General features: G+C 37.1%; 1 protein-coding gene across 8 annotated transcripts in view; it reads left to right on the plus strand.

Annotated features, from left to right (window-relative positions):
* The window catches only part of LOC117405920 (DDB1- and CUL4-associated factor 6-like), a 53073-nt gene that overhangs the window by 23528 nt on the left and 15948 nt on the right, over positions 1-13597 (plus strand). For 4 of the 8 annotated variants that reach the window (XM_034009443.3, XM_034009444.3, XM_034009446.3 and 1 more), the window contains exons 8-12: positions 1372-1465; positions 4452-4571; positions 5503-5766; positions 6601-6780; positions 12218-12277. In XM_034009443.3, coding sequence (XP_033865334.1) covers positions 1372-1465; positions 4452-4571; positions 5503-5766; positions 6601-6780; positions 12218-12277 — 718 coding nt within the window. The remainder of the gene's footprint in view (positions 1-1371; positions 1466-4451; positions 4572-5502; positions 5767-6600; positions 6781-12217; positions 12278-13597) is intronic. The other 4 variants (XM_034009447.3, XM_034009451.3, XM_034009448.3 and 1 more) reach the window with 2 other exon arrangements.

Consider the following 13597-nt stretch of genomic DNA (forward strand, 5'->3'; position numbering starts at 1 on the left):
GTTCAACTCAAGTAGACACACGTTGCCTTCATGAGTATTATTTAAATATCTTCCTGTAAATGTTGTCATGTTTAAAGTAGAATACCTCTGTGTGTCTTATCTGTACTTTGTAATACTAGTCTGTGATGGGGTAATTCTCCACTGATCTTCATTTTCATGCAAGTGTGCTGTCCTGTCCATCTTGTGCTTTTGTTTTGCTTGTTGGGTATGTAGATTTGTCTTTAGCTGGCGCTATTGAAATCCTTAGGGGGAGAAATATGCTGGCTCATATGCTGTGTCCCTTGACTGTGTTTGCTGTACGGTCTGTTTACTGATCTTGGATTCCTTTCCAAAAACAGTAACAAGAACATGTGATAGGCGTGCGTTCACAGAAATAGCAGTGCAGTAACTGATAGCAGAATGTGAACCAGTGAGTCTGAGCCCATGGCTTAAAGGAATATCTCTGGAAATCTGCACTGGTTGTATGGGGTTAAGCTTTCTGAAGTCCAGCAGGGGTCTCTTTTCATGCTAGTACTCAGGACTGATTAAACAGTGGTGGCATAAAACCATGCATGTGTTAATATCCATCTGGTTACAACATAATATTTTAATACAAAAATACAGGTTATCAAATAAGATGTTTCAAAATATTTTTTGAAATAAACGTATTGTAATAACTTGAAGAATACTGGTGCTTTTGATTTAATGCTTTGAACAAACGAATAAAAGGAAGTGTGGTGGGTTTTAGACAATGCCTAGATGCAAAGGAATGAAGCATGAAGCAATTAAACTCACTAGAGCATGTAAAGGTATTGAGTTTCTGTAACAGACTGCAGATTAAAAAAAACAAAAACAAAGCTAATATGAAAGATAAGAAAGAAAAATAACTAAAGTGAGATTTCATAGTATGACACTGTGCCACTATTCTAATGTGGGACTGAATGCCAACAGCCAGCTATGGTCAGTGTCCTTTATGGAAAGGTATTGACAATCCCAATGTATTTTCAAACTAATTTAATATAGGAAATATGTGAGCATGACAGGTTGAATCATGGTTAAAATACCACTATGAACCTGAAATATATATATATATATATACAGTATAAGGCCGCGCATTCAACCAACTTCTTCTTAAGGCCACTGTATAAGTAAGACAAGCCCTGGCAACAAACCACATCTTGAGCGAATTCTCTCTTTGTCTTCACTGAAGTGTTTATAATGGCAGATGGAAAAATGTTTTGAGATCATAACTACAGGGACAAACTGAAAGAGTACTTCCTCTAAACATGTTAATTGTGACATTGCCAGTTTTATTCACCTAAGAATGAATTGCATTCTTGGCACGGTATTTGTTTATCAGCTCTGACAGGAGATGTGTTTTGTGTTTTGTAGCTGCGACAGCCTCCAGTGAAACGTCTCAGGCTTCGGGGGGACTGGTCAGACACTGGGCCGAGGGCACGACCGGAGAGCGAGAGAGAGAGAGACGGTAAGAAGAGGAAACACAGACAAAAAATACCACAATAGGGTCTGAAAACTAGGACTTCATTTCAGTTGATTATGTAGTATTTTCCAATAGATGTATCCTCCTGCTGCTTGGAACAGTATGACCATGATTCATTTTTTTTTTTTTTTATGAAGAATAAGATTTTTTTTATAACTGCACTCAAATCTCTCAAGCAGTTTTTGACAGCAGTATTTTGGCACTATATTGTATAAAGCTTCAATACATGGGGATTTATCAGAGGTCAGCTAACTGTTAAACCCATCTGTCTTGAAACAGGTGCAAAGATAATATCCCCATTTTAACATTGTAATAACATCAAGAAACGTAGCCTATGTCCACACTACATAACCGATCTCGAGAACCGTACTCGAAACCGCTCTAATTAATCCAGCTCAAAGCGTCCACACTGAAGTACCGTTTCATGTTTAGTCAGGCTTAATGCGTCCACACACCATTAGAATAGTTCAGTTACAATTCCCAGCAGCGCAATGAACCGTGGAAATTAATACAATAGTATCCCACCATGCACTGTATTTTATTTTAAAATAATGTGTTATGCCCCATATTAACAGAGGTCCATATTGCATAAATGAAATGTAACGAGTATTACGGAAAAAGTAAATCCAAACACACACACACAAGTAGGGCTTGAAGTTTTTAGGTTTTATTTTTAATCAGATGAAGTCCCTTTAAACAAATTGAGCTGATTTCTGTTTTATAATTAAACTCAGAAAAAGCTGTTAATTACAAAATAATCTTTGTTTTTACCTTCATATCTTGCCCGAGCCTAATTCTGGTCCTCTTAATTTTATTTCAAACAGAGCTGACAAATTACGTAATTTGTTTATCCCCGATCCTACTTTTAACTCGCATTTCATTTTTGCAGTCGCCTAATTTAACGTTGTGTTTTTGTTATTTTCCCCACTAGTTTAACAGAGATGTCCTGACAGATTTTTTGAAGCATAAAAATGAATACCTAGTGCGGAGTGTACACTGATAGCAAGTCCTTCAGGTGCATGCTCTGAGTATTTCGCAAAACATACCACAAAGCATTTTGGGATATTGGAGTATACACAAAAAATGTAGTTTGGTATTACAGCGTCCACACTTCCGACAAACCACACTACCTGATGCGATCTAATTAGAACCGGACTCGAGACTACCTCCTGAGGTGGTCTCGAGTCCGGTTTTCAAGTACTGTATTAAATGCTGCGTAGTGTGGACGCAAACCGTATTTAGCACTTTTAAGCCGGCTTAAATGCAACTAATACGGTTTAAAGGCATAGTGTGGACAGGGCCTTAGTTACAAATAGGAGCTGGTTAGGTTTATTCTGTTTTACTTAAACTGATTTAATTTCTTTCAGAAAATGTGCACTAGTGTTTTCGTCAAAATATTGCTCATTTAAACCAGTTTTTGTTCAGTAAGATCAAAAGACCAACTGGCAGTCGTACCTAATCACAACCCCTTCGGACACCGGCATCTCTTTTAATTTTTTTTATTTTTTATTTTACCTTTTAACCACCATTTTATGAAAAATGTCTATTAAGGAAGATTCATTTAAGGATTTATTTATTTCTGGTTCTCACACAAATTTAGTTTGTTTGAAAGGGACATGGTGATTCATTCTATTCAAATGTTTTTAATTGCACAACAGTGATAGGCTTGCCCTCTCAATTCTTGTGCTTTGAGTGCTTGGCAATGCTGCAAGCCTTTGCCCCCCTGATCTGTATTGCTGCTTTGGGGTTGTCTTCTCCTTGGTGACAGAGGAACATCCCTCTCAAAGGTTTTTTCAAAGCAGGCTGCAGTCCTAGAAGCAAGCACTGACAGACAGCAGACTGTGGTGGGTGAACCCATAGCTGCCCCAGTTCCACCCTCAAGAACAGGTGTGGTTCTTGCTAGACAGTGGTGAAGCAATAGACAGGCTGTTATCTCTAAAGAGAAATAATGCAGAGAGTACTCTGTGATGTTCTGAAGTGGCACATTAGCAGCTGGGAACTAAAATGATATTATATGAAACAGGAAAATACTTGAGTAATTCAAATAAAATCATAATTACCTTCATAAATATTCATTACTCAAAAAAATAAAAAAAATAAAAATAAATATATATATTTTTATATATGGAAAATTGTAATCGTATCTGTTTACGTCCTTGAAATCAGAAATATAACTATGTAGTAAAGGCTGAAAACAGTACCTAATTGCTCAAGGATATTAGTTTAAAAAGAGCTTTATTCACAGCCAATTTGAGAGAAACAGTTGTGAGAAAGCAAGCATTCACAGTACGATTTTCAGAATTAGTTCAATATGAAAAGCCTCTTAATCAATCTTTCAAAATGCATTTTCAGGAGTTAGTAAACTGCTATCTGAAAAATATTCTCAGAGCAAAATAAATGAGAGACAGAGGCATCTGTCTCCCAGTGCATTTGATTGCCTTTGCTCTTTGTTGGAGGTGAAATATTGTACTTTTCTTGCACAAGGAGATTAAGGTCTGCTGTAGTGCAGAAATTCATTTATTTTGTGAGTTACGTGGGAGAAAGGGGGGCTATACCTCAAGCCTGGACATCAACATATGGGTCCGCTCTGACTCCACAAGGTGGTCTATTGACACTTAGAATGCTTAACATTCCTTTTACTTTCAAGAATGAAGGTTTTAGATTTTGGAATTTAATACACTTAGGTGGGATACACACTTAAACGAGATACACTTAAGTGGGGTAGACTGTATGTGAATATGAATCTTTACTCCACGCAGGATCTCACAATTCACAATTATTGTACAAGAGAATCATTGGGCATCTGCTGACATGCAGCCACCTGTGCCTGCACACCACACAGAGATTTCTTCTTTTTTATTTTTATTTCTCTGCTCCTGACACTATAGCAAGGAACTGTATTCTATGCTGTAGCCCATTCGTAGTCCTCTTGTACAGGGATTAATTAATGTGAAAATGTTTCTCTTTTTAGGAGAACAGAGTCCCAATGTTTCCCTAATGCAGAGGATGTCAGACATGCTGTCACGATGGTTTGAAGAAGCCAGTGAAGTCGCCCAGAGCAGCCGGGGCCGAACGCGATCACGTGTCAGGGGTAAAGCTTTCTCCTTACTCGGTTCTTCTGGAAAGAATGCTAGCTTGAGACTTGCATTATACAGTATTTTATAACCCCTGAAAAAAGGGATTTTATATTGATGTAGTGACAGACTAAAGCAAATATATTGCATCAGTGTTGATTCAATCAGGTGACCTGCCAGACAGGAAGTGATTTTTATATATTGTGCTTAAATATGTATATCCCTGATTTTTAGAGGTTTTAAAAAACTAACAAAGAACCAAAACATCTCCAACTAAGAAATGGGAGACCAGTAATAATGCTGCTCTTTTTAATAGGTAAGAAAATAGATTTTAAACCCTTGGTTAGTACTTCATGAATGTATACTTCTGCTGTTTCCACTCCGTCACCACAAATTGCCTTAATTTAAACTACCAGGAGAGGTCTTTCCAAAATAATGTTTTTCAGCTGTTCAGTTCAGTAAAAATTATTATTATTATTATTATTATTATTATTATTATTATTATTATTATTATTATTATTATTATATGCTTGTGTATGCTTCTTATTGCTTTGCTTATCATTTTTTTCCCCAGAAACTAAATTGCTTTGTAGTTGTTATAGGTGAAGCACTCGATCATGTGTAGTATTATTAACGTAATAAATGTGTGAAAGAAGAGGCTTTTCATTTATTTTACTTCTAGAGGAAATTTTCAGGCCATAGGTTTAAATACGTTGGTTTGTGCAAATAATAAACAATATATTGTCTTCAGTTTATTCATGGCTACGTGGAATTCTGTGAATTTGTATGTTTATATTTAAACCACTACAGTTATGATTAATAGAAAAAAATGAAAAAACATTGTTATCACTGGTGGTGACTAATGGGGGAAATCGTATCAGTGTAGAAACATATTCGCTAGTGATAAGCAACTCCAAAAAACAGCCCTGTCACACACAATGTTTGCAGGTCCTGCAGCTCAACCAGAAGGCACAGTTTCCAACCCTGAGCCCGCTGCCCTGGAGCAGAGGTCTGGAGAGGGGTCAATGGAGGTGGAAGCTGTGGCTGAGCCGCTTCCTCAACCTACCTCCTCTTCCTCCACAATGACTGCTCTGGCCCCGTCCACCTCCTCATTGACCGAGAGCCCCCCCACCACCTCCCTGCTCTCCTCCCCCGATGGCGATCAGAAGACGCAGGCCTCCACAGCTTCACCACACGAGCCCACTCAGCCAGGTAAGCCAATCACCCCTTACAGAGATGTCCAAAGTATTAATTGGTACTGACATACATAACGGCACCCATCAGTAAATCAAGCCTACGTTTCTGTAAGTGCTTATTATATTTAGTGAAAAGTTGTTCACGTGCTGCATGTTAAACAGTGACGGACAAATATGTTGGCGAAAATTCAACAAGAGGAACCTTTGCTGCAGGAAATAATTAATATATATTTACTCAAGTATCTCTTTATGTATATAATTACACATTTTAAGTAAAAACACTAGTGACTTCCCAGGGACTCAATGCAAACCTGGGTTTTCCAGTTTATTTTTTAGTAAACTCTCTGATTCCTCAAAAAATATTACTACAGCTGGTGTTTGTTGTGAGGGTTGAATAATAACAGCTTCACAATGTCCTGTGGAGTGGTGTAATCAGATATAGGTAGTGCAGTATAGAGAGTGGCTGAAGTCTGTCAACGGCACAGAGCATTGAATGGGAAACCTTGCATTGCATCCAATCGGGATCTTTTTTTTTTTTTCTTCCTCTTCTCTGAGTTTTATACGATATATAACAAGGTATCTGAAAATATCATTAAATATGAGCCTAAAAGGTGATCTAATTCCTAACTGAAAATTGCTAATTCCCTTCAACAATACTGAAAAAAAAAAAATCCTATATATTTTTTTCTAAATGCTCTCCCTAAATGCATTCATGAGAGAGTGCATCTAAAAGTAATTTTTCTCTAAATCCAAACAGAACAGTTGCACACTTTTTCCTCTCCATCTGTATTCTTTCTTCTTTGCTTTGCTTTATGTTCATTCACCTCCACTTTATTTTCTGCCCCGTCAGAGACCCGGCTTCGGAGGTTGCCGGTAAGTCTAGTTTGTAGGCGTTTTCAGCGGCTGCTTCTGATGGCTGAACGACAGGGGCAGGACGAGCAGCCTCCCTCCCACCCTGTCTCTGAGCCTCCCTCCCACCCTGTCCCTGAGCCTCCCACTACCGGGGGTGGTCAGGGCACCACCGCTGCAGGTTAAACTTGTATATGTGTATTTTCTACTAAAGCACCCGGCACACCTCCTAATGCAGTACTTTACTTGCTGTGCGATAATGCAACCCCTAGAGCTTTTTGCACTGCCAAAAAAAAACAAAAAAAACATCCCTTGTACTGTATATAACCGCCACAGAGCTTCATTGTGAGCACCGGCATTACTTCTACTACATTTATCAATTGAAGATAGATGGTCAAGATCCAAGAGCATCATATTTTCTTTTGAAATCTATTTAATGGATAATTAAATGCATCTATATATGTGACAGATTTCTTAGTTTTGTTTGAGTGAAGTTTTAATTCTGCGAGAACCCTGGGGTAGAGGAGTTATTGCCAAATCTGCATGTGGAAGATTCAATTCTATATTGTTGGCCTTGCTGCTCCTTGGAAAGGCTATATAGTTGATATAAAATGAAGAAGGTAATAGAGTTTAATATTAGACATAAAATATAGAATATGTGCCATACGAACACACATCTCCTCATAAAAACTGTCATCTTCACAATAGTTGGTTACCAGTAATTATGATTGTTGTAAGATATTGACTAATATTTTATTACTCTAAACCTGGCCTGAACCCTACCAAACGTTAACCAAATTAATTTGAACAGGTATTGAATGGAAATACTGTATAGCCAACTACAGATAATTACACCATCATTCATGTTAATTATTCCCTGAATAACATGAAGCATGTATGGGATCTATTTTATAGATTATCAAAATGGAGGTCAGGGTATCGCAGACAAAGAGGTGTGTTAGAATAAGCGAAGTGTTCATCTTAAAATGTCTTGGAGTGAGAGTACATTTCCCCAGAGTCACCCAGTGAACTAGATCCTAGTCTGTGGCTAAAAACAGTAAGTCAAACTGCCTTCAGTTATTTCTTTTTCCATGTCTTGACATTATAGTAAACACAGAAGCACAGCAACAGTCCCTTTTCTGGCCTGACCAACGTGATATTTTTCCATTCCATTTCCATTCCATGAAATGTTTTAAGCATAAGCTGTGCAATAGTTTGTTTTGAATGTATTGGTATTTTGCATGTGGTATATCCAAGCAATAGGGGCCTCACTTCAGTGCACAGTACAACACCACTATAACTTCACAGTTACCCAGGAATGAATGGCAGGGGGGTTCAGGTCAGGATGGAGGTGTGTTCATAGTTGTTGAGGGATTGCCAGTGCCATTGTCTCTCACATAGGATGAGAACTAAATATTGTTCACAAGCACTGAAATATGCTTGAAAATAAACAAGTAAATTGCTCAAACCTTCCAAAAAGAAATATCTTCAGGGTGGGCTTGAACTTGCTTACAAGAGGGATTGGATTTATAAACATTAGAGCAGAGTGGAAGAAAGTCTGGTTGCCAGGTGTCTTGCCTATAGATGCTTAGACAGCCCCATTGTTCCTGGAACTGAATTTACACTGTATAGGGAATGAGCAATTAAGGATTCTAAATGGCTGACCAACTTGTAGTTGTTTCGGAAATGTTCTACAGCTTTGGCCAAATGTTTTGCATCACCCTATAGAATTAACCATTTTTTTCTTCATAAATTCGAATGAAACCTGCTGAATAATGTTACGTTAATATAGTGAATTACATACCGCTTTGTAGTTTTTGGCATACTTTACGAAATAGAGACATTTTTAAAATGTGACATTTTGAAATCTAACATGAAATACTGTTCTGCTATTCTGCAATATCATTGTGTAGTTTCTTTGATTACATGATGTTAAATAAAAGATCTAAATTATGTTCCTATAGTTTTTTTTATCTCTTTATTTTTTAAATTACGTCTCAATCCTAAATTTCTAGGTAATGCAAAACTTTGGCCATAGCTGTAGATGACGTGATTGGATGCCAGTGGAAAAGAAGATAACTGAAATATTTGGATGTAAATGGTTCTAGTTTTTGTGCTGAAGGGTGGAATGGTATTAAACCAGAGACCACAAGAACCATGGGTTAAAAGTGGGGTTTTTTTTTTGGTGCTTTTTTTTTCTTCTATCAACAATACAGTCTTGGTTTTTAAGGTACTTGTAATATGCGTTGGGATTGCTTCTGAGAAACTACGTTTATGAGCTATGTAGTGTTGTAACTATTAGGATCTTTATTTAGTACTCGTATCTCATAATCAATACTTTTGCCGACCTGTCACAAACTGACATTTAAAATTACTTGTCATTTTCGACTTTTCTAACCTAAGTGGCCTGCTGTAACTAGCAGCATTCACACCTCTGCAAGGTTAATGTCTTAATGCATGTAAAGTCAGCATACGCACATTCATCCTAATTGTACCTTTGAGAGATCCTTCACCCCTTACCAATTGGGAATGTAGTCCTTGAATTGATTTAGTTTCTTTTAGTATTTCTTATTCAAGATAAACACAGAGATCCTTGAGTGGCAGATTAGTAGCAGATCCTTTTGTTGAAGCCATTTGCAACAATGAAATACACTTTAAAGTCTGATGTATTTTTAGGTGTCTGGATTTGCTGCTGAACAAATAAAAACTTTCATATGTGCTTCACATTCCTGGTGCTTTTGGGATAGTCCTTCTGTCATGTCTGCCTGTTGCCAGGGCTCTGTCCTGTGCTTGTGGCTGAAATGCTGGCTGTGTGTGCAACAGTGAACGACATCAGATGTTTTGTGTCGAGGAACATCTTAATTGAACACATTCCTGTTCACAATGCTAATTTCAATGTTGCTGCAAGTTCCTCAGCCACCATCTGGTTCCATTAGGGTTGGTAATGCTTGTATTGTGAGCATGGCCATGGTTAATTGTATTACTTTCTCTGTTCTGTTTGTGCTTCTGCAGTACTCACTTTTAAATATATTGTAACCAACAACATTGCATGAAAAAATAGTACTGGTTTTATAAGAATATAGGACCAATATACAAAGATGAGATGATAACAGGCAAAGAGTTTGGCCTTACAGTAGTTTAGTTTGTAGGTGTATATGATGCCAAATGACTTAAAGGCTATGGAACTAGTTAAATATTTCCAGTAAATCTTACCTATAATTGCTTTGCCATACTTTACAGGTATCACTTTCCTATATGAAAGTATCACACAATATGGTAAAGGAATTCAGGTATTTTCATTTACATTCAGTGCTACACAAAAAGTATTTTTAAAAACAGAATGTGTTCACCATAATAAACAACAGCGAGCATGCAATTCTTTATTTTATTTTCTATGATTTGTTGTATGCAAAGCAGAATTAACATTATAATTATCCAGGGCCATCAAGGACGGAGGAATCAAGGACAAAGTATTGTTGAATTGCATAATATACAAGTTCACACCAAAATGTAGTTCTTCTGTAAAGCCCAACATTAACACCAGTGTCAGTCCTGCTTAATCCATTTAACTCTTCCTCTACGGCGCCACTAGAAATCGTTCATATATGAACGATGATGTAATGGTGACGTTAAACGCCCATTTTAAGCCTTTTTAAACAACCATTTGTTGCTTACCAAATGACTGGCATCTCCAAAATCTCCAACATCCAATCAGGGATGGTTTTATGTACTTTCAAAACTAAAGTAAAGTTAGATAGACAGAAAGCTAGACAAGTGAGTTTTTGTTTTTTGTTTTCTGTTGGCAGATTCGGCGACCACAAGTACAAGCTTACTAGAAATCATACTAAATCGTCCAAAATGTTTATAAACCCAAAAATAAATTAACAAATATTAACTGTAGTGAAATATTTAATTCTTACTTCAAGGATGACTCTCCAATCAAAATGCATTTCACTAAAGCCCCAGGCCAATAGAGATACCTTTTATTATAAGGTCCAACATTTCAGTATCTTAGGTTTCGGTTTCGATTCCTGTATATACCATGATTTTAAAGCGCAGCATTACAGGAAAGCATACTAAATTGCTTTGCATAACCAAGAATGCTTACCGACCCAAAAGAAAAAATATTATTTTTTTTACAGAAGATGCACATTTGAGATACTTATAGTGATTTATATACACTGGCGGTCACAATTATGAGGACACCTGTAACTCTTACTGAAATCCTACTAAGAAAGGAAACATATACATGAACCATTGCCTTATGCAAAAGTTTGTTATCAATTAAAACAAAATGTGTAACAATGGATATGTTTTACTAGCATCTTACCTCGATTTAGTCTTATGAAACTATTACCCCTTATAATGGTGTACAGCCCTCTCAGTCAGAAGGCTACAGACAACTTTCACCTAAACCTAAACTAATTGAGACAAGAGACACATGTGAACATCTGGGACAAGACAGCAGCTGATGTGCAGACCACAATCAACAGATACAGACAGAAAAACTGGGAGCTATACAATCTAAAGTGACAGAGGCAGAAAGAGAAAAACAACCAAAAGAGAAGACAGAATGGTTGTTGAAAGACCAAGGCTAATCGCTTCCTAACCAGACCTCAACTTGCTGCTGATTTCAATTCCACGTCAAAAGTCACCATATCAAAGGAAACAGTAAAGAGGCGTCTTTGTTGAGATGAGAAAACCATCAAAAAATGCCCAGAATGGGCAATAATCAAAATATCAATGGAGAAGAGTGTTCTGGACAGATGAATCAATGCTTTAACTTTTCAGCTCCAAGAGGAAACAGTACATGAAAAGAAAAACAGGAGAGAGATTGTCAGGATGTTGTGCAGTGCAAACAGTACAACATGGAGGTGGTAACGTGAAGGTTTGGGGTTGTTTTGCCGGTTCACAAACAGGAGATATAGTATAAATAGACCACACACTTGTAAACGTCATGCAGTACCCTCAGGCAGGTGACTGGTGGGTGAAGGATTTGTTTTTCAACATGATAATCACCCTAAGCATACGGCCAGACTAAACCTAAATTACTTAAATCTGAAAGAAGAAAAAACGGTTTTGAAATTTGACCTTCACCCCATTGACATGTTATGGCATGAGCTTGACAGGAGAATGAAAAAGAAGAGTGCAACCACATAAATGTGCTCTGGGAGATGATTAATAGTGAATGGACAAAAACACATGGCGATGCACTGCTGAAGTTGTGTGAGTATATGTGACAGAATTGTGTGAGTATGTGCAGCTGTGATTGCCAACCAGGGGCATATTTTGAGAAAAGTTTGCAATAAAATGCCAGCAAAACATCCTGTGTTGCTGATTCTTCGTTGGATTTCAGTAAAATGTACAGGTGTCCCTATAATTGACTGCCAGTGTATGCATAAATAAATATAGCAAAGGTTACGTATCTCACATGTTAGGTCTGTATATATATTACATCAGACAGTGGCAAACATCTTGCTGTGATTCCTTCTTATAGGGCTGCCTTTTTGTTTGGGTGAAAAAAGATCATAACTTGACTTTCTTTGAAAGCTGCTCCTGCCTACGTACTTCTTTTTTTAAAATTTTTTTTTTTAGTTAAAGTCTCATTTTTGTTTCAGATTCTCCCTCCTCTGTGGTTAACAAACAGCTTGGATCCATGTCACTCGATGAGCAACAGGGTGCGTGCAGCCAGAGATACGAACCTGTCAGATCTCCTTTTACATTTGCAAAGCTTTGTGTTTCTCCATTTCCATGTCATGCAAGTAGACACGCTTGTTTTCTGCAGATTTTAGTTTGCTGTGTGAGTGTATAATATATATATATATATATATATATAATATAAATAAGAGATAACGTCATAGGGGAACTAGCTGGTTGTTTAATGACAGGAAATATGACACCATATTTTTTAATGAACAGATCTGTTTGCTGTTTTATGTGTTCTTTCAACACTGTACACGAGAGAGAAATTTAACAAAAAGAAATGCATGACAATTTTTTTTTTTTAATCAAATTATTTAATTTGTTGTAACCCCTTAGGAGTGTGTCTTACATTTATTTCTGTAAATTTTTATCTTGTGGCATTTGGAGAAGATATTATTATTATTATTATTATTATGATGATGATCAATAATATGAATCACACAAAGACAAAGTGTGGCTCCCATTTACATTATTTAAAAGTCTGTCCCACACTAACTCCCTCGAGTAAACACATTTTAACAAAAACATGATCTGCATTGTTTCTAACAATATTGGGTAATTTTTAATCCATAAACTGGTTTTATCTCCATTTCATAACACAATAATTCAGCTGTAAACTCTCCATTCCATTAAACCTTCAGTAATCACCCCCCTGACATCTGTAATTACAAGCACCCTTCAGTATTCACCCCCTTGACATCTGTAATTACAAGCGTTACTATTTTTAAAACGGTTTCTACCTTGTAGGAAATGGCCAGCTGAATTTCCCTATTGTATGTCATTGAAAGTCATTCAGCCTTTGTCATCGGTGCAAATATTGGTGAATCAGCTATAATATATGTACCGGTACCAATTGCTGAAGGGGCTTACAGTAGCTGCATTTTGTTATAAGAGCTTTGTGACTAGGTAGCAAACAATGGTACCTTTTTTGTTATCAAGCAGCAATTATATAACCTCCAGGCAGCTATCCAGCCACCCAGCCAGCCTGCCCCAGATAATATTTGAATTGATTCTTGAATTAGCCATCACCAGTGCCTTTGAGCTGCTTGCAACCTCACGTAAAGCAATACACAATCTGTTCCTTTCTGCTGCTGGAAATCATTGCACATCTGTTTTGCATCCCACTCTGCTTCACTTTCTTTTCCTGCCTGTTCCACCACATCACTTCAAAAAAACTTTTGTGAACCTTGATTGGGGAATTTGAGCCACAGATATTACCTGTCCCTTTTAAAACTACTTTCAAAACAGATTTTATTCTGCTTTGAACTGATTTGATTGTGTTGTTTTTGTTTTGA

This window comes from Acipenser ruthenus, chromosome 9 (assembly GCF_902713425.1).
Source record: "Acipenser ruthenus chromosome 9, fAciRut3.2 maternal haplotype, whole genome shotgun sequence".
NCBI lineage: Eukaryota > Metazoa > Chordata > Actinopteri > Acipenseriformes > Acipenseridae > Acipenser > Acipenser ruthenus.